This window comes from Rhinolophus ferrumequinum, chromosome 6 (assembly GCF_004115265.2).
Source record: "Rhinolophus ferrumequinum isolate MPI-CBG mRhiFer1 chromosome 6, mRhiFer1_v1.p, whole genome shotgun sequence".
In the NCBI taxonomy this organism is placed as follows: Eukaryota; Metazoa; Chordata; class Mammalia; order Chiroptera; family Rhinolophidae; genus Rhinolophus; species Rhinolophus ferrumequinum.
The window spans coordinates 1,977,489-1,997,936 of record NC_046289.1 but is presented as its reverse complement, the minus strand read 5'-3'; the positions used below and the strand labels follow the sequence as shown (position 1 = coordinate 1,997,936).

Genomic DNA, 20,448 nt, shown 5'->3' with positions numbered 1-20,448 from the left:
AGAGGGAGGAAAGGTCAGATAGTCCCCTCTCCAGTGTGCTACCTCTCGTGTCCTTGGCACCCGGTGCAGAGCTGACTGCAAGTTTGCAAGCCCTGCCCTTCTAGTCTCCATGATGTCCTTGCAGGAAACACCCCATTGCTGCAGGAACATTCCCTACATCCAAAAGCTCGGAACCCAGCAGCACCCAGCAGCTGCCTACGAGGGTGCGCGCAGGCCCGGTGAGAGGACCAGAGGAGCCAGGCTGGCTCTGTGACCTCCAGAGTCCTTGGGAGGCTTCAGCCAGGCCATGGGCACAGCCTGCAGTCACACTGGGTATGTTATGTGCAGACAGTCCCACAGTCGTACCAATAGGTAGTAGCTGATGGCAGTGATGACGATGGAAGGACAAAGACTGAAGTGGCGATCAACACAGCCTGTGCACCCCCGGCCCCGCCTGCTGCACGGCCCCACCTGGCAGTCTCCCCCGTCCCGCGGGCTGCCAGAGGCCCCTTCCCAAAGGCTGGCTCTGAGCACATCTCTCTCAGCTCAGAAGCCTTCCATGGCTTCCCGTTGCCTCAGGGACCAAGGAGGCCATCTGAGCCCAGGATCCAGGATTTCCTCTCCCAGAGCCTACAGCTCCACTGAAGGGAATTACTTGCTGCCTGGAAGGGACAGGTGTGGAGGCTGGACCAGGAAGTCAGGGAGGAGGCACCCAGAATGGGGGGCCTTTGGGGAGGACACCCAGACTTCAGTGCAAACACTCTAAGTGCCCTGGGCACAGCACTTTGCAGACCAACCTGCCCAGGACCCGGTGAGCAGGGACAGGAATCCCCCCGATTTTCAGAAGAGCACATGGAGGCTCGGGGCAGTGAAGTAGCTGCTGGTAGCTCCTTTCTGGTTTTTGCACGAGGCAAAGTGAACAGCAAAGTCTCCCGTGACCCCCTCTATGAGGCGGTGCGGGAAGTCCTGCGCGGAAACCAGCGCATGCGCAGGAGGTTTTGGAGCCAGTGGGGCTAAAGATCAGCTTGAAGAACTATGACCCTCAGAAGGACAAACAAACGCTTCTCTGGCACCGTCAGGCTTCTATCCACTCCCCGCCCCAATTCTCCATCTGTATTCTGGGGGACCAGCAGCACTGTGACGAGGCCCAGGCTGTGCATATCCCCCACACGGCCCTGAAGAAATGCAACAAGAATGAGAAACTGGTCAAAATGCTGGCCAAGAAGTATGACGCCTTTTTGGCTTCGGAGTCTCTGGTGGAGCAGATCCCGGGCATCCTGGGTCCAGGCCTGAAGTCTGGCAAGTTCCCTGCCTTCTGACCCACAATAAGAACACGGTGTCGAAAGTCGATGAAGTGAAATCCACCATCAAGTTCCAGGCGAAGAAGGTGTTGCGTTTGGCAGTGGCCGGTAGCCACATGAAGGTGACAAAAGATGAGCTTGTGGACCTCCACTGAGCTGTCAATTTCCTGGTGTCATTACTCAAAAAGCGCAGGCAGAACGTCCGGGCTGTATAGATCAAGGGCACCATGGGAAAGCCCCAGCACCTGCACTAAGTAAGGCACAGCTTCATAAATCATAGTGCTACCAAAAAAAAAGAAAGTAGCTGCTGGTAAGTGGCAGGGCCCGCGTCTGCCCAGGCCCCTGGCCAAGCATGGCTGCCTTTCCTCAAAGCAGCACGCGCTGCCTTCTCACTGAGGCTGGTGTCCTCCTCCCAAGGACAACCCTGTGAGGAGTAACTCCAGCGACCTCTGCGTGCCCAGCACTCTCCACACAGCCCCTCCCTTACCGCACACACCCTGTCCCCTCCCCACCGTGCAGGTCAGAGTGGTCAGAGGAGCCAGGACTTGTCTAAACCCGTGTGGCCAGCAGACGCCTGGGCATTGCCTCTGAGCACAGAGATGTCCTCAGGCTGCAAGGCTGCCTTGTTCTGCCCAGGGTGTGGACAGAGGAGCCTGGGAGGGGCAGACTGAGGACACTTCTGTCCGTCTTCCACCTTGTGGATCTCAGTGTGGTCTCCGGACCCAGCTGGGGACTTGTTAGAAATGCCCCCAAACCCACTGACCCAGAACAGGTGGGGCAGGGCCCTCCTTGTGATTCTGCTGCATGTTGGATAGAACCACTACTGCAGGCTTCTCTGCTCTGGGCCACAGTGGGCACTCAGCTCTGGCCTACGTATAGCCCTCCCCCCAGGGCTGGGTGACAACAGAGGGAGGGAGGGAGCCCAGGGTGCTGATCGTCAGGGCCCACCATCTAGCTTAGACCTGCAGTGGACAGTCCAGTGTTTCACCTGAGGAGCCCGGGGGAAGGGTACACCCATTAGTGAATCATCCCTCAGCTGCTAAGTGGGTATAGCGGTCCCCACCCACCACTCAGGGCTGTGAGGACTAAGTGAGATGCTCACACGCACAGGGTGGGTGCAGAGGGCACTCCATAACCCACATCGTCATCATCAGAATGGCATTTATCATCACGGGTCTAACAGCCCTTCGACCAGCAGATGCTTTCCCTAAATTGGCCTTTAGGACCCAGTGTCCCGGCCCCCTACTGACTCTCTGCTGCCTGGGAAGCCAGGAAGCCATGGCCGCAACGCAGCCTGGGCTGCCCCTCTCACCAGTTCTTCCTGCGTTTCCCCACCCTCCCACCCAACCCACTGAGGCCCAGAGCACACACCCTGGGGCCCAGGGTTTGGGGGCGTCTGCTCCCGCTCGGGAGGCGCACCTGCTGGGCGGGTTTTGCACTGCGAGTTTGGTGAATGTCTACCGGAGGAAATGGTGGCCCGAGCGGCTGAATGACCTGCTAGTAGGTCAGGGTGGGGGTGGGGATGGAGGAGACTGGAGCTGCTGGGACAGGAGTGGGGCGCTGGGACGTAGGGAGGGTGGTGTCCCAGCCTGGGCGGGGTGCATATCTGGCGTGCATTTCCCCCTTGCTGCGCCGGGGCTCAGAGGCCGGGCAGGACAGGGGGTGCCAGGCCCCACCTTTCAGCGGTGACGTGAGGGCTGTAGCCAGCCAGGCCTCGAACCCGGCTCCGCCCCCACCCGCAGGCGGGGCTGGGGCTGGAGCGGCTGTTTTCCCTCCACCCCTGTCCCCCAACCGGGTTCCCCCCATTTTGCTCAGGGCTGGCCCCTTCCCCTGCCGCCATCACGGCTTTGCGCCCAGGCGCTCAGGGGATTCACATGGGGGCTTTCAGAGACCAGATCTCACAGGCTTAAAGAGTCGGTTAAACGGGAGGCCTGCCAGGAAGTGGGCAGTTTCTGCGTCAACCGCGGGCCTAACACCCATCCGGCTTTCCACAGGGACTCAGCGCCTCTGGCGGAGGGAAAACAGGGACAACTCCAGGGCTCCCCTGTAGGCAGCTGGTCTTTGAAGGCAGGAGGGTCGGGAAGACTCCAGTCTTAGCATCAATTCTGCACCGCGAGCCCTGGGGCAAGCCACTCCCCTCTCTGAGTCTCAGAGTGTGAGCCTGTACCAGGAACAGGGGTTAACAGCTCCTGTTCCCACACCAATAGATTGCCCTGGTCACAGCTGGGGTGGATGAGAGCTGTGGCTCCCTTGCTCCTCACACCCTTTCCCCCAGAGCCCGCAGCTCTATCCAGTGTTGGCAGCATGTCTCCTGTGCCCACTCCAAATTCCATCCAGCCTCTTTGACCCTGGGCAGCTCACTCCCTCCACCTCTCTGTGCCTGGTCTCTTCCTCTGTAGAATGGGATAATAATGTACCATCCTCATAGGGTCTCCATGATTCAATGGGCTAGGCAAAGCGCCCAGACAGTGCCTAGGACACAGGAAGTGTATGCAAGCTCAGCTAGAATCACGGTGTATCCACAACATCTCTATGCTATACAAAGGTACATATGCATAAAGGGGCACAGATTGTAAACTTTATATTTGTTACACAAAGGCGGCTCCTGTTAGGCACACTGCGCACATACCAACACCTCCTGGAGAAGGATTTGTCACCACCTCGATACACAGGAACTGCAGCTTAGTGGGTGAAGCTGCGGTGGTCCCATGTGGCAAGCCCTGGGGTATATCCTAGGCTGGCCAGCTGGGTCGTGCCCTCTGCTCCTGGCAGTGGGTGAGTCCTTAGGAGGCTCTAGAGATTAAAACCCTGCCCCACCCCCCACCATGAGCCCTGCCCAGCCTCAGTTCTCTCCCTGTGCACAGCAAGATGGGCTGGGGTGAGGGAAGGGCAGTCCACAGCACTGTGTGGCGGTTGGGCCCAGGATGGGGAGGGTGGAGCACTCTAGGCCCGGTGGGATGACCTCAGCCCTGGATGACCCGGGAGGCGTGGCCTTGGACAGCTCTCTTCCAACTCCTAGGCAACTCCTCAGTGGGACCAGCCTGGGGTCCCAGCAGCAGCTCCAGCTCTTGCGCCTGCGCCTTGGTCTCCCCACCTGGACTGCCTCTCTCACTTCCATTCTCACGGTCCCGCGTTCAAGCCGGAAATCAAGCACCGCCCCCTTCTCCTAGACTACCCAGGTCCAGCTCCCTGCTCCGGGACTGTGAAATGGGGAACAAGTGAAATGGGGAGCAAGCCCCTTCTCCCCAGTGAGCAGGGTGTCAGCGCCACGCGGGACGTTGGACCCTGGATCCTGTCCGGGTTTGCGTCCGATTCTTGAGCCGACCCACTCTCTCTTAGCCTCAGTTTCTCCAGCTATGCCGGGGGGCAGAGGCTACAGGAGGCGGCGCTGAGTGGGGAAAGAGGCTACAGGAAGCCACCAGGGTCTCCTTCTCTAGCTCGTGCAACCTGGAATCCCCGCTCGCCCCGTGGGGAGAAAGAGGGAAGGGAGAAAGACTCGTAGAAACAGACCCAGAGACAGGCTCCGAGCCACCAAGTCCACTGGGAGGGCGGGGCGTGGGGCAGCCCTCGGTGCTTCCTTCCTCCCCACTCCCAGCGTCGGAGGGGAACGAGGCCTCCAGGTCCGCAGCCCTGAAACTGCCCTTTCCTCCAATGTTTCGAGAGCGCGGGGAGTGGTGCTAAGGGTAGGCCGCCCCCTGGCCGGCGGGTGCTGAAGTCCCAGGGCAGTCCGGCGGGCGTTCGTCGCCTGGTCGGGAGGGGGCGCTGGAGGGAAGCTCCGCGGCCCACAGTGAACCACGAGCTCGACCACCCGGAGTCTCGTGGAGGTCGGCCTGTCCAGCCCACAGGGCAGATCAAAGGAGGGCGGTTCAGGTCTGGGGGACAGGTCTGGGTCCTCCTTTCCCTACTCCAGTCTCACTGGGAGGACAGATTCCCCCACCTCCAGGATCTATTTCCCCCTAGCCCGGCTTGTCCCCGGGCTTGGGGAGGCAAGTCACATCGCAGGCCTCCAGGGATGCCGTCTGTGGTGGTGGCTGATAGCAACGACTCCTGGGGTCCCACAGTCCCTGGGGAGGGCTCCCTGCACTGTGCCTTGCACACCTGCTCGCCCACTCGCGGGGGCTGCCTCTGTTGATGTGATTCTCTTATTATGGCATTTTTAAAACTGAAATCTGATTGGTTACATTAGAAAGAAACGTTCAGAAACTTGATTTGTTTAGCCAGTGTTTCTGGGCTGGAGATTTAGTGTTGGAGCAAGACAGTTGAAATTCCTGTCTGAGGGCCTTTCCTTCCAGCCGACTGAGACAGTTGTAGGAGTGGGAGAAGGTTTTCTCCAGCCACACACATACCCCACACCCCCGCCCCTGGGACCATCCACTCCTCCTCTTGGGTCATTTACTTAGGACCCTCTGCCCACCAGCCTACCAAAGGCAGAGGGGCTCAGTCTTGGACCTGCTTCTCACATGAAGACAAAGTATAGGACGACGGAGCTCATATTGCACTTCAAATTATTAAATATTTCAAATTAACACCCAAATGCTGTTTGGTCGTTTTGCTCGGCTGTTGCCATCGTGGAATCTGGGGCGTTTTACCCAAGGATGGCCACAAGAGGGCACCAAGAGCAAACCTTCCTGGCCCTGAGCCAGAATTCCACCACCCCTAGTTCTCCCCAGCCCAGGGACGCGGCCCTCACCTCCATTCACACTTCTTCGGAGGTGAATGTATGGGTGAGGGGTCTGGGAAGCGGATAATTCCAGCCTGACGGTGACCAGAGAACATCAGACATGGTTGGGTTGGTCCTTACTCTTCATTTGGTCCGCTCGGTCTTCCTACTCCATCGGTAGGGACACGGAGGCCCAGAGAGGGGCTTGGCCTCCCAAGGACGCACAGCAAAGACTGGGCGTGGCCAGGGCGCACAGCTCCTGTCTCAAGATGTGCTTGTCTCCTGTGGAAAGGCCCCTGGTTGGGGGATGGGGGAGTGGGGAGAAGGAAAGGGAAGAGCAGACTGGGAGGCTGGCAGCAAAGATAGGCCCCAAGGCTGACTCTGGGCTCAGATATGGGCCTCCAGGCCTGTCTGTAAAGATACTCCGGGTCCTCAGCTTCCTGCTCCACCGTCAGAGCTTTCTGCTTTCTGCAGCAAAGGCCTTGAGCACTTCCTGAGAGCCCAGGAGCGTGAGGCTCTTGTCAGCTAACACCTTGGATGACAACCAACACCTTAGGTGACAACTGGCACCCTTATTAACAAGTAGGGAGAGCAATTCCTGTCCAAGTAGAAAGGAGTGGGGTGGCCTTTTGGGGGTTGGCGGTAGAAGGGGGAGCATGCCAGCACAAGCTTTCCTGACATGAGGCTGTCTGGGTGTTCGGATGGTGCAGGTGCAGCCGCAATGACCACTCTGTGTGACCATAAGGCAAGCCCCTGTTCTTCTAGTTCAGGTGCTTTTGAGTGAAGAAGTGCATGTACATGGGGGTGGGAGCTTCTCAGAACTTAGCTGACTGGGGTACTTGCCTGCCTAAAACCCTCCCAGAACTTCTTGTTGTCTTCAGGCCCACATCATTAGGGACCCACCCCTAAGCCAGGTAGCCCTAGTCACGCATGATCCTATGCCAACCTCTTTTTCCAGTCTCACCTCTCTTTACACCCACGTCATCAGGTCTCCCACACCACAGCCACTGTGCCCAGACCAGGTCTCTGCTGATCTTGCTGTGATGCCCCACCCCAATCCTCCAGTGAGGAACTTGTGCGAAGAGCTTCAGCCATCCTATTGCCAGAAGATGGAGCCACCGAGATTTTGACACAATAGATATTTTTACACTGACGCTTCTCTGTCTGATCTGTTTCCCCTCTGTGGACCATCACACCATAAATTTATCAGGCCATGAATTTGGATGGGATTCTATTCATCTTGATGTTCCCAGAATCCAACACTAAAACTAGTAATAAATGTTTAATATTGTATTCAATATTACTATTTATTAATAAATGTTTAGTTTATGAATTAATGGGCAAAAGAATGGTGAGAAGATGGATGGATGGATGGATGGATGAGTGATGGAGATCGGTGGTGGAGAGATGGAAGTGAGAATGGTTAACTGATGTTTATGCGTATGAGGATAATAGATGAATGCATGGCAGGATGATGGACAGGTGAATTACTAGGTCAATGGATGGTTGGTGGGAATGAATGACTGGATGGGGAGATGAATTAATGGATGAATGATGAAATTGTAGAATGTGTGGGGGGTAGATGGATGTATAGATAATGGTTAGATAGATAATGGAAGAATAATAGATGGTATGCTAGACTGTGGGTGGATGGAAGCTAGTGGATGGTGGATGCATCTATGAAATGGTAGTTGGTTAAGTGATGATGAACAGATAAATAGATTGTAGGCTGATAGATGGAGGGTGGATAGATGTAGACACTAAATTGACGGATTGATGGATACTGAAAGAATCTATACATAGTGAATTAATTGCAGGTAATAGGTGGTGGGTGGTGAATGCTTGCGGGTAGCTGAATTACAGAAGTATGGATGGATGGTGGATAAATAGTAAGTATGTGATTGTGATAGAGCTCTCCATAGAGAATAGATGGATAAATGTGAATGTATATACAGTTGATGGATGGATCATGAATGGTCAGCAAATAAATGGTTCAAGAATGGGGGAAGAGGTGGCAAATAAATGGGTGGTTTCTAGGAGGACAGATAATGGATTGTGTACTGAGGAAGTGTAGATGGAGGTGAATGGTGACTAGATAATTAATGGATGAATTCTGGATGGATAGATGATGATTAGGTGATTAATGAATAATGGTTAAATGATACATGGCTATATCTTGGAAAATGGATGAATGAAAGGTGAATGTTGGATGTGTAGATGGTGGAGAGATGGTGGATGGATGGTAGGTGGTGAGTGGTATATGGTAAATGGATGGTTTAATGTATAGATGGAGGAAGATGGATAGATGGCAAGTGGATGGTGAATGGATGATGAACGACGATGGATATTGAATGAATAGTGAATAATGGATGCGGGATGATGTACAAATAATGAAGAAATGGATGGCAGGTGGATTATAATGATGGTTGGATTATGGTGGATGAATGATCATTGTTGTTTCTCCTCTTCATGCCCAGTACCTTGAATAATGTTTGGCACATAGAGGGCACTCAATAAATCTTTCCAGAATGGGTGAATATGGATGGATGGTAGATGATATTTGAAGGGGTTTTGGATAAATAGTGAATTATGGCTGGATGATGGATGAATGATGAAATTGTAGAATGTGTGGGGGGTAGATGGATGGATGGATGGATGGATAGAGGCTGTTGTGAGATGGACAACAAATGGCTAAATACGTAGTGAATAGGGATGGTAGGTTGTTGGTGAGTAGTTCATAGAAATATAAATGGATAAGAGGGGGTGAATGACTGGTGGTGATTGAATGTAGATGGATGAATCATGGCTAATTGGATGGATGGAGGCTGATGGATGGGTGGTGGATAAATCTGGATAAATGAACAGTAGGTAGATGGTAGATTGACAATTGACAACCAGATATGTGGTGAATGGATAAATGAATGGCAGATGAATAGATAGTTGATAAATACTGATGGAAAGCTGTTAGATTGTGAATAATGGATACACAGGTGGTGGAGGGATGGATGGTGAATGAATGTTGGGTATTTTCCTAGTGATGCTTGGTAAATGGTGCGTGTGGGCGGTGAATGGATAGTTGCATGATGAATGGATGGCAGTTGGATAGTGGATGATGGTTAGAATTGAATGATTAATGGATATTGGATGGTGGATGATGGCTGGTGGCTGGTGGATAGTGGATGGATGTTGGACGATTCATAGATGATAGTGGCTGGATAAGTGGATGCTGAATGATGGATAGTGGGTGTTGGGTGAAGGCTGGATGTTTAGATGCTGTGTGGTGGATGTTAGATGGTGTTAGATGCTGGATTGTGGATGTGTGGGGAATTATGTGGGTCAGAGGTTACGCACCTTGGCTTCAGGTGTCGGATCTGTGCATCTGGCTGAATGAGAATCATTGTCCCAGGGCTGTTTTGCTCCTTTTTGGGAATGGGATTAGGGATGAAGATGAGAGGGCAGTGGTTGGATGACCTCTCCCACCCCATCACACACACTTTGGCCCTCCTACTTCCTTGACCACTGTTCCTTGCCCTCTGCACTCCTTCCATTTGGATGATGTCCTTTTTCTATATATCTAGCCCCACCCAATTCGGTCCCCTGAATTCCTGAACCTTAAACTTGAGACTCAGGATCTCAGGTAGAAATGCGCAGGAGAAGGAGGGAACTAGTCTGGTTAGGAGGCCTCTGGCAGTTGCTCCTACTTGGGTCAAGGCCCCTTGCAGCTGCTCTCACTTGAGGCACAACCACCTTGCTTGCTCAGCAGGATATTGAGAACAAGATAAGTCCTTAGAAGAAGGAAAAATGCTGGAGAGGGAGGGAAACCATCCTGCTCATCAGAATATACGTCCTGCTTCTCAGGACCACTTTTAATGAGCTTCTGAGATAAATCATGGGAAATCAACATGTTCACGCTTACATTCTGAGAAACAACCTTGAGAACCGGAGAGGAGGACAGGTCACTTCGGAAGAGAGAAAAAAAGGGACAGAGGGAGACAATTCCACCCATAGAGATAAAAACCCTCACACAACGTAAAGAGAGGCCGCTTCCCTTTCTTGGGTCAGCCGCTCCAAGTCTCGGAGTGGACTCGCCTTTACTAAAGAACTTCTTGCTGCACAAACTCTGTCTCTTGACTGAATGCTTTCCTTCAAGAAGACAAAGAGCCCAGGTACGACGTCATTCCCGGGAACAGTTCTACCTGGGAGCTGGAGCCAGGAGGGCGGAGGCTCGGAGGGGCGCTGCGCGGACCGAAGAGGGGCGTGAGTGTGAATGAGGGGCCGGGCGAGCGAGCGCATGTGGGCGGAGAGCGCGGAGAGCCAACCCGGAGAGAGGCAGGGCGAGCCCGGGCTAGCGGCGCTGAGCTGACCGTGGTGGCCCCAGCGCGAGCGTCCAGCCCACGAGGGTGAGTGATGAGGCGCAGGGGCTACCCTTTCTCACCCTTGCCCCGGCCCGCGGCCCGGGTGTGCCCTGGCGGCCAGGCGAGGCGCGGGTGAAAGAGGAGGAAGGGGGCGGTTTGGGGAAGGGGAGGGCGTGGGGACCAGGGTCAGCCCTTGGCTGCTGGACGCCAGGCTTTGGGCGAGAGCAGAACTCCTGGGGTCTGTGCACGGCCATACCTGGCACTACACACCTGAGAGCCTATGGAAGTGTGGGTGGTGGGAGCCCTCGAGGGGTCGGTGCGCCCTCTGGACCCAGGCGTGGGGCTCACTAGCTCTCTGCCTGCTCTGCCTGCCCCCAAGGTGACAGCTCTATCACCTGTGTCAGTCATCAATCCTCTCTCTTCCATCTGTATCACCTTTCTGGGTCTGTTTCTGTCTTCTTTCTGTGTCTCTTTCTCCATCATCTCTGCTTTGTCTGTGGCCAGTGCTTTTCCTGCTTCCCCTCTGTCTCTTTCTCACATCTGTGTGGATCTCGGAGTCCACTCTCCAGTCTGCGTCCCAGCTGCCCTAGCCGAGATTCTGGGCTCTTGGGATGAAGTCCCAGGATGGCCTCATTTAGAGGGCCAGACCTGGGAGCAGCGGGCATGGGGTGGAGAGGGACTTTCACATGCTCTGGGACGAGGTGGAGGCACTGGTGGGTATGACCTGGCTGCTCACTGCCCCAGGATGCCCAGCGCATGCCCCCCTACCTCTCCTGGGTCTGGGTGGGAACTGAGCTGACCTGAGCTGGGTATTTGTGAAAGGAACCTCGTTTCCCAGAATAGCAGCCCTCCCCCTTTGCTGGGTGACCACAGGACCTCCCCACCCCCCAAGCACCAGGTCATCATAGGCATTCCATCCTCTGGTCACTGTTCTCCCTCTGCCCAGTACCCTCCCAGCACTCCTGCCCCTTGCCTGTGCCCCCAGCTGCCTCTTAGGCACTGCCAAAGGGAGGTGTCTGCCTGCCAGACCGCACCCCTATTTCTGCCTCTGGCCTAGTGCAGGTGGAGAGTCTTAGCCTGCCGCGCCTCTCCTCCCAGAGCCTTGCGGTGTGGTCTCTGGCCGGGCTCCCCTGCCCTTGTGCCTGGCCTGAGCTCATAGCCAAGTGCAGGCAGGATGTCAGCTTTCCCCCAGTTGTGGGTATTGAGGGCCCGGCCCTGGGTGTGTGTGGGGTGTCTGCTCTCAGGGCCAGAGTGGGGAAATGGGCACCTTTGCCTCTCGCTGACTTGAACCCGGGCCCTGCTGCCCGTGGCCTCCTGTCTCAGAAACCCATTTAGTTCCCTCCACTCTCCATGCCCTCCCCGCGCGATGTCCTGACTCAGGCCATCTTCTCTCCTCCCCACTGGCCTAGCTGCGTCCTGCTCCTCCCTTGGGCCTCAGATCAGCTGACCCCGTCTCAGGAAGCCTTCGTGAGTCTTAAGGCTAGGCCAGCCTCCCCCTCCTGCCCCGCCCCTCTGCAGCACTGGGCACACTGTGTGGTGCCCGTCTAGTGCCCCCTCTGATGGTGGGCTCAGGCAGGGATTAGCAGCAATAGGGGTCCATCTGAGCCACGGGCACTGGGCCGAGGGTGGGTGGGGTGGTTGTGGACTGGAGCAGCCTGAGGCTTCCAGAAGGAGGGTGGGATCCAGCGTCCGGCCCTCAGCAGACACTTCTGTCTCCGTGTCTGTCTGCTCCCTGTCTGTGTAGCCCAACAGTGGCAGCGGCATGAGTGCCCCTCAGCCTGCCATGCCAGAGCTAAGCCCAGCGGAAGAGGCCGGAGGCCTAGCAGGAAAGGTATGTAGTTGGGGCCCTGGGGTGCCAGCCCTCGGCCTTGGGGGACAGGAGGGAGCCAGCCCCAAGCCCTGGCCCATGACTTGTCTGGATTGGGTAGGCAGTTGCTCCATCTATAGGAGTCTGATAAATAAAGCAATTGAAGGCTGAGCGGCCCTGGCTTCCTTAGCACCCATTCCAGACCTTGGGACCCCAGGACTTCATCCTCAGGACACTTTTCTCTCTGATGGCTGGGGCAATGACAGGGTCCCCTGCCCTTAGCTCTATTTTTTATTTGCAGGGTTGGGGGGGGGGTGTTGATGCAGCTAAAAGTGACGTGTCTACACACAGGGTTCAGTCTCAATGTTCTGAGATCTCATCGTTGAGGGCAGTGGGGCTGGGGGGGGAGGCCGGAGTGGCACAGGGGGCCAGTCTGAAGCCTGGGGTTGCAGGCACAGCCTCCCTGGCAGGGCAGATGGCAAGAGGGACACCAGTCCTTGGAACTCCAAGCTCTCCCTCACCCTGATGGCACACTCTGGGCAGAGTAACACCCCTGGTTTGGAGTCAGCAGGGCTTCCCAGAGGAGGTAGGAAGGAGAACAGTAGGTGGGGAAGGATTCCAGGAGGGGAAGAAGCCCCCGGACTGGCAATGGCAGCAGAGGAGCCAGGAGGCATGAGTGGAACCCTGCTCAGCTGTTCCTCTGATTCCACAGATGTCCCAGCCCAATGACACCTGTTCTCACACTTCAAGTTTACCTGGGTACTTGGTTAAAATGCCCATCCCTGGGCTGGAGCCCAGGGATGTGCATTTAAACACATGTGCGGGAGGTTCTCCTACCGTGGTTCAAGGGCTGGTGAGCCACGTTCTGCCTGTTGTATGCCTGCCCTTCCCCGAGGCGCTCTCACCGTCGGGGGAAGGCAGACCTGCACCAAGCAACTATTTCGCTAGGTAAAGAGATGGGGGTGGGGAGCTCCAGGAAGGGGACCAGCCCCAGCAAAGCCATGGAGGTGGGACGTGCAGGCAAGCCCGGGCTGCTGGGGCGCTGGGGCTGGAGGTCTGTGCAGTAGCTCTGGCTGCTGGAGCCTATACCTTGGAAGGCCTTGAATGGGAGGCGGAGATGCTGAGGGCACCGGGAGGGCTTGGGGAGGCGCCCCCGCACACTCTTGTGGGCACTGAACAATGAGCCCAGAGTGAGCTGCTCAGGTTGCCATGGCAACAGTTTCCTGCTCCTCTGAGCAGGGAGGAGGCCAAGGGCCCAGTGGGGAAGACCCCAGAAAGGGGCTGTACTTGGAGGCAGCTGGGGGTGCACAGAAGCCCTGGGCTCACTCAGTGTATGACCTTGGCCTCTCTGGCCTCTGTGAAATGAGCCTAAGGGCTGAACCCAAGTGGGTCCTGTGGTGCCCCAGGAAGAGCTGTGACCCCAGATGCCAAGTGCCGCAGCCCAGCCGCAGTGGTGGGATGGTGGATGGTCTGGGACCCTCTCAAGGATGTGTGTTAGGCCCCAGGGCAGGCATGGGAGGGAGTGGGGAGCTCAGGGCCCGGCATTGCCCTGACCCCTGCCCACCCTCCCCACAGGCTGTGGTGGGTGCCCGGGAGAAGGGCCCTCGGCTGGGCCAGCGGTTACCCTCAATAGTGGTGGAGCCCAGTGAAGTGGGCACTGTGGAGAGTGGGGAGCTGCGTTGGCCCCCAGAGGGTGCCCAGAAGGGATCCCCCCAGAGCCAAGCTGCTGCTGGTGAGTGAGGGGCTGCCTGTGGGGGTGCCGAGAGAAAGGCTTCAGAAGCAGGGTCTCCTTCCTGCCCACTCCCGCAAGCAGAGCCCTCCAGCCCGCTCAGACCTCACCCATCTGTCTGCCCTTTGACCTCTGCTTGGCAAAGGCACTGCCTGGCCTTGCCACTCTTCCTGCCACCATACCCCTCCCACCTGCATGCGAGGTCCCCTCATCCATTGTTGGGGCCCCGGGCCTGGCACAGGAGAGGTGTGCAGTGAGCATTTGTTGGGTGAATGGTGGCACGTTCTCATCCCTCACCATCCTGTCCCACCTCCTCTTTCCTCTCCTGCCCTCGTGATGGAGCAGGTGTGCATTGCCCACTAGGGCTTGGGAGGGGTGAGGGTATGTGCGCGAGCAGGCCTAGCCCAGGTGCCCTCAAGGTGTGGAGATGGGCCAGTCCCGTGGCAGTGTCCTGTCCTGGGTAAAGGCCGAGGAGCTGCTGAAGCAAAGGAAGCTTCTGGGAGGAGGACGTGTGAGTAAGAGAGCGGTCAGCCAGGAGCCAGGGCTGAGGCACGGGAGAGACAGCTGGCTGCACAGCGGGCTAGGGGCTTCGGTGAGGGCACATGACAGGTGAGCTGTGCCCTGGAAAGTTTGTCCCCTGAAGACCCCTGGGGGGTCTGTCCCTTGGTGAGGAAAGGCGTTTGGTCTCGGGGGTTGCTTATCATCCGTCCTGCCCTCTCCCCCTCCTCAGATGTCAGCCACCACCCCAGCAGGCCCTGTTGGTCCACCACTCCCTGCAGCTTGGCCAGAAGGGGTCTGTCCATGCCATAAACCCCCTCCCCAAAGCCCCCTCAACCTCTGTCAGGTCTCACTTGGGGCCCAGGCAACCAGGACAACCCCTTGGGTGGGACCTGGGTCGTGGGGCCGTCTCCAGGGCTGTCCTCCACCTCCCCCCAATCTGCCACCCGCTTACTCTGGTGGATGTGCCAGGGGGGTGGCTGTTCCTGCTCCCAGAGCCTGGCCTCGTCCTTCCTCCCAGGTTTAGGACTGCGTGTTCAGCACCCTTCCCCCTTCACCTGGGGAACTTGTGGTTGCCCCAGCCCAGCTGCCTGCCCCACCGGCCGCAGCACTCCATCCACACATTTCCTTGCAAACCTGTCGGAAACACAGCCCCACCCACACGTTGGCCTTCATGTTTCCGCAGCCCCCTCACGGAGTCTGCCAGGAGCACCAGGGAAGGCTCCGGATGACGCCGGCAGCGAGTGTGCCAGCTCCAAGGACGAGGCCCCCACGGCGCAGTAATAGGACAAGGACATGGCCAGATTCTACTGTCCTGCCCACCCTGCCATTGCCCTCTGACAGCTGAAAGGGCCTCAGCCCCAGGGTGGCCAGGCTGATGCTCAGAGAGGACAGAGGCCAGCTACCATCTCCGGCCTCACCGGGTCTGGCCAGGCCCACTGCCCCTGCCCCCTCCCGTCCGCGGCCCAGGGTCTGCATCACACTCCTCCTTGTTCTGTTGTTTGAAGCAGAAATAAAGGCTCTTCCTCGTGGTCAGTGGGCACATCGGTGTGGACTCAAAGGGCTAATAGCTATTTTGGTTCTGCCAGTGGCCTTCAAGGCAAAGGCTTCGGCTTGGAGCCCAGGCTGAGCAGGCCACGGTGCGGAGTGAGGAAACACGTGGGTGTTCTGCACGGGGGTGAGGCCAGGGCAGCTGGTGGGGCTGTCCAGGGACTGTGGCGTTTGCTCCTCTGGCGCCCCTGCCTAGGGCCCTGTGCTCTGCTCCACCTCATCTGAGACTGCCCCAGGCAGGACCAGCTTCTACAGGTGGCCTCTCCACCCCTCCTTGGGGCCTGCAGCCCTGGCTGGACCCTGAGGGCAGAGTCTTTCCTGACACCCCCTCTACCCTGGAACATAGGGCATAGGAATGGTACAGGAAGTAGATGCCCTATTACAGGCTGGATCTCATTAAATCCTCACGAAAGTCCCATTTTACAGAAGAGAAAACTGAGATGTAAAGGGAGGTGCCTAAATCTATGATGGAATCCCCGCGGCTGGGAAGCCACCCAGCTAGACGGAGAGCCCACATGGGAGAGTGGGTGGCACTTCTTTCCTGCACCACGTGAGGGTCCTGTCCCTTCATGGGGTCCAGCCACATTGTCTCTTGGCTCTGTCCCATTGAACGAGAACAGGGGAGCCCTGCTGGCTGGTTGGGTTGGCATTAGGGGGCAGAAAGCTGATCACTGCCTGGGGCCGCTCCCCAGGTGTGCCACCCTCCCTCCCATCTTCCCAAACTGGCCCTCTGCCCTCGGCTAGCCTGACCCAGGCCTAGGAAAGCTCAGGGCCTGGCAGGGGGGCGCTTGGCATAAATGTTAGCTCAACAAAGTACACAGGCCCAGGCAGGGTGGGACAAGGCCCAGTGAGCATGGAGGGGGAGGCGGGAGACACAGGCCCCTCTGTTCTTTCCTGGAGGCCTAGCTATAACCTCCAGGATGAATAAGGCGCTTTCTCCAACCTGCCTTCCTTCTAAAAATAGACCCCCAACCCCAAATGCAGGAGAGGTGGGAGGCAGAGGTGTGGAAGTTTGCCTGGCAGCCTGGGAGTCTGCTTTAATTTTAGCCCTGTGACCTGCATGGGCTCCATACACAGGCCCAGGATGTCCCCATGGGCCCTCCCCTGGTCTACAACTTGGGAGAGGTGTTGGGCTGTCCTTCAAGGCCCTTTCTGTCCTCCTCCTCCAGCCCTTTCTGTCTGGTCCACCAGAGGGTGGGAAAGGGGGCAGACATTTCCAGGAAGCGCTGCCAGGACTTATTGACATGACACATGGAATGTAGGGCCAGGAACCTAAGCAAGCACGGGTGATTTCTGGGCGTCTTAGTGTGGAACGTTGGGTGAGCAATGGTGCCATTTACGAAGATTTCATCTTCATCCTTCCCAGGCAGTGTTACACCCATTTAAACACGACTTTCCCAAAGTCTCACAGCTGACAAATAGCTGAGCTTGGACAGAATCCCAGGTGCACCTGAGACTCAAGGGTGGTGGTGCCCACACTGCCACTCTGGAACTCACTATGTAACAAAGCAGATCTTGGGTGGAGGTGACCCATAATTAATGGTGCCAGGACCTGTGCCTAGTGAGCTGGGGGTTGGGGGGTCAGACCCAGGGAGACCCCAGTGGGGCTCTCCCACCTGATGTTCCACACCAGACCCCAGAAATCACCCTTGCTTGCTTAGGTTCCTGGCCCTACATTCCATGTGTCAACAAGTCCCAGTGGGGGCAGGCTGAGCATGTGGCCCCTGCCATCCGTTCACCCCGCACAGATCAGGGGCCCGCAGCCCGCAGGACCTGGAGCCTGAAGTACACCAGGGCCCCAGCCCACCCACCGCCACTCACCAGGGTATGTGCTGGTGGTCATGGTTGGAGGCGGTGCCAGAGACTGATGCCCTGCCGGTGGTTAAGCCCTGTCCCCAGCACGCCGGTGCCAGGCAACCTGGGGAAACGCCCCTGGGAGTCATCCTGCGGCTCCCTCTGGCGTCGGTTAAGGTCACTGCAGAAAGAACAGACATCACTACCCATTGGGATTCTGACATGGTGTGGGGACAGAGTCCCAGAGAGCAGTTTCCAGGCTCTCGGCCTCATGTGGAGGGGTGCTGGCTCGGTTCTTAGATGGCCATCCGCTGTGGCTGGGTGGCCATCAGCTGGTACTGGTTAGCCGTTAGCCACTGATATAACTGCTGTGGCTACGCTAGGGGCTTGGTAGGTTGGTGGAGAAGCGGACGGCAGGTTGCGGCTAGCAAGTGGATTACACTGCGGATGTGTTGCGTGATCTCATGGCAGCAGGGGTTGATTGGGAGAAAATAGACCAACAACCCAATGCACTCTTGCTAGAACTTTGGAAACAGTTGCGTCTGGAACAGCAATTCTGGCGAAGCCTAAACGAGAAGTCCAGGAAAGCGCGACCTGTGTCCCTCCAGGACTTCATGAGGCCACTTGAGGCTGACTCCCTTCAGCTTGATTGGGGGGGCAAGGTACCCGGTCAGAGGGGACGAGCAGGGACCGGAGGCGCCACGTGGAACTGTCCATACATTGGTCCCCTTCTAATGTGCAGAGGGTTTTGGCTCTAGTTGACACCGGTGCAGACTGCAGTCTTGTTTATGGGAATCCAGAACTGTTCCCCGGACCAGCAATCTGCATTGATGGCTACGTGGGAAAGACTGTGACTGTGAAAGCCGTTTCCTTACCACTGGGTATAGGAAGGCTTCCCCCTCGTACCTACAAGGTGTATGTCTTCCCCGTTCCGGAGTATATTCTAGGGGTGGACGTGCTACATGGCCTCAGCTTACAGACGTCAGTAGGAGAGTTCCGTCTCCGGATCCGGGTGGTGAAAGCGGTGACACGCGGGCATGCTCACCACCCTCCTCAAGTGTTGCCACAGCCCTGGCGTGTGGTTACAGTGTGAGAGTACCGCCTTCCAGTAGGGCAGGAGGAGATTGGTCGTACAATATTGGAATTGGAGAAGGCACATATTGTGAGGCCGACGCACAGTCCCTTTAACTCCCCAGTATGGCCTGTCAAGAAGCCAGATGGGACTTGGCGAATGACTGTGGACTACAGGGAGTTAAATAAGGTGACGCCACCTTTGCACGCAGCAGTGCCTGCAATACATGATTTAATGGATCGTCTGACTGTCCGCCTGGGGACATATCACTATGTAGTGGACTTGGCCAGTGCTTTTTTTCTCCATTGACATTGCACCCGAGTGTCAAGAGCAGTTTGCTTTTACTTAGGACGGGCGGCAGTGGACTTTTCAAGTCCTTCCACAGGGATACTTGCACAGCCCCACTATCTGCCACGGGCTTGTAGCCCAGGATTTGGCACAGTGGGATCACCCGTCTGCTGTGATCTTGTTTCACTACGTTGATGACATATTACTAACTTGTGATTCTCTTTCAGATTTAGAGCAAGCAGCTTCCTCTCTTCTCCGCCACCTGAAGTCACGTGGCTGGGCAGTGAACAAGGAAAAGGTCCAAGGCCCTGGCTTATCTGTCAAGTTTTTGGGTGTTGTTTGGTCAGGTAAAACAAAGGTCATACCTGAGGTGATTATTGACAAAATACAAGCCTTTCCCCAGCGGACCAAGGGCTCCCAGCTGCAGATGTATTTGGGCCTGCTGGGGTATTGGTGGGCGTTTGTACCCCATGTATATAAATGGCAAGGCCCTTGTATAACATGATAAAAAAGGCGGCCTCGTGGGATTGGACAGAGGCTATAGGGCAAGGCTTTGTTGCCACAAAACGGGCAGTGCAGCAGGCACAGGTTCTGCAAGTAGTAGACCCTGGTTGCCCATTTGAACTTGATGTTCACGTAACCCAAGAGGGGTACGGTTGGGGCCTGTGGCAACAGCAGGAGCATCTCTGGTTGCCAGTGGGATTTTGGTCCCAATTGTGGAAAGGAGCAGAAGTCCGCTACTCTCTAATAAACAGCTCGCTGCTGTGTACGCAGCCCTAGTGGCCACAGAAGCCATCACAGGAACGGCATGGGTGTTGGTTCGAACAACCTATCCTGTCTAGGGGTGGGTCCGTGCATGGACCCAGGGACCCAAAATGGGGGTGGCACAGACCACCACTCTTGCCAAGTGGGGTACCTACTTGGAGAAACGCAGCACCCTTATTTCAAGCCCTTTGAGCACAGAGCTACAGCAAGTCTTGGGGCCTGTGGAGCTTGTAGCCCAGGCTGAGCCAATCATTCTAATTAGAGGGGAGGACTTGGAGCCCTCGCCCTACAGAGTGGACAGCCCCCATTACCTGAGGATGCCTGCTATACTGATGGTTCTAGTTGGGGAGCTCCAGCCGTTTGGACAGCTATTGGTGTGCAGCCCAAAACAGACACCATTTGCTTTGATACTGGGACGGGCCAGAGTAGCCAGTGGGCTGAGCTACAGGCTGTGTGGATGGTAATCAGCCTCGAGCCTGGGCCCCTAGTTATTTGTAGTGACAGCTGGGCGGTGTTCCGGGGCCTAACGGTATAGTTTCCTACATGGAAACACCAAAACTGGTTGGTAGGACACCGTCCACTGTGGGGTCGAGCCATGTGGCAGGACCTCTGGGACCCAAGGCAGGGAAAGGAGGTGACCCTAATGCATGTCACACGTCACTCCTCCGTAGTGTCCCCAGGTAATGATGAAACAGATGCCCTAGCACGGGTCCTATGGTTAGAACGGGCTCCTGCCACTGATGTAGCCCATTGGCTGCATAGGAAATTGCAGCACTCTGGAAGCCGAACCATGTGGCAGGTGAGCAGATGCTGGGGTCTGCCTTTGAAATGGCAGGAGATAGCAGATGCCTGTTATGACTGTGCCGTCTGTGCCCAGGACAGCCCCCAAAGGCGGAGGCTCCCCTGGGAGACACAGCAGATCACGCGAGGGAGGGAGCCCCTCACTTGCTGGCAAGTGGATTACATTGGACCCTTGCCTAAGCCCGCAATGCGATGTACGCGTTTACAGAAGTGGACACTGCTACTGGGTGGATGTTTGCTTGGCCATGTCCAGCTGTGGATCAGCGGCATACAGTGATCGCTCTTACACAGCTGTGCGCCCTCTATGGTCACCCCCAAGTCATTGAAAGTGACAGGGGTACCCATTTTA

General features: G+C 56.5%; 1 protein-coding gene and 1 pseudogene across 1 annotated transcript; both read left to right on the top strand.

Moving 5' to 3' along the window:
* The first annotated feature begins 831 nt into the window (after positions 1–831).
* On the top strand, positions 832–1,534 carry LOC117024241 (60S ribosomal protein L10a-like; annotated as a pseudogene).
* An 8,725-nt stretch (positions 1,535–10,259) lies between these two features.
* Positions 10,260–15,461, top strand: LBHD2 (LBH domain containing 2). The gene is made up of 5 exons (XM_033109135.1): positions 10,260–10,340; positions 11,705–11,762; positions 12,040–12,126; positions 13,678–13,834; positions 15,015–15,461. Exons 3-5 carry the CDS (start codon positions 12,058–12,060, stop codon positions 15,110–15,112), a joined length of 324 nt encoding a protein of 107 aa, XP_032965026.1. The 5' UTR covers positions 10,260–10,340; positions 11,705–11,762; positions 12,040–12,057; the 3' UTR covers positions 15,113–15,461.
* The last annotated feature ends 4,987 nt before the right edge of the window (positions 15,462–20,448 follow it).

What these genes read in the sequence shown, in the direction of transcription:
- LBHD2 (XM_033109135.1), top strand. Translation starts at nt 12,058, where the DNA reads ATGAGTGCCCCTCAGCCTGCCATGCCAGAGCTAAGCCCAGCGGAAGAG. An exon ending in CCGGAGGCCTAGCAGGAAAG is followed by an intron (nt 12,127 to 13,677) that starts GTATGTAGTTGG and finishes CCCTCCCCACAG; the next exon opens with GCTGTGGTGGGTGCCCGGGA. An exon ending in CCAGAGCCAAGCTGCTGCTG is followed by an intron (nt 13,835 to 15,014) that starts GTGAGTGAGGGG and finishes ATGTTTCCGCAG; the next exon opens with CCCCCTCACGGAGTCTGCCA.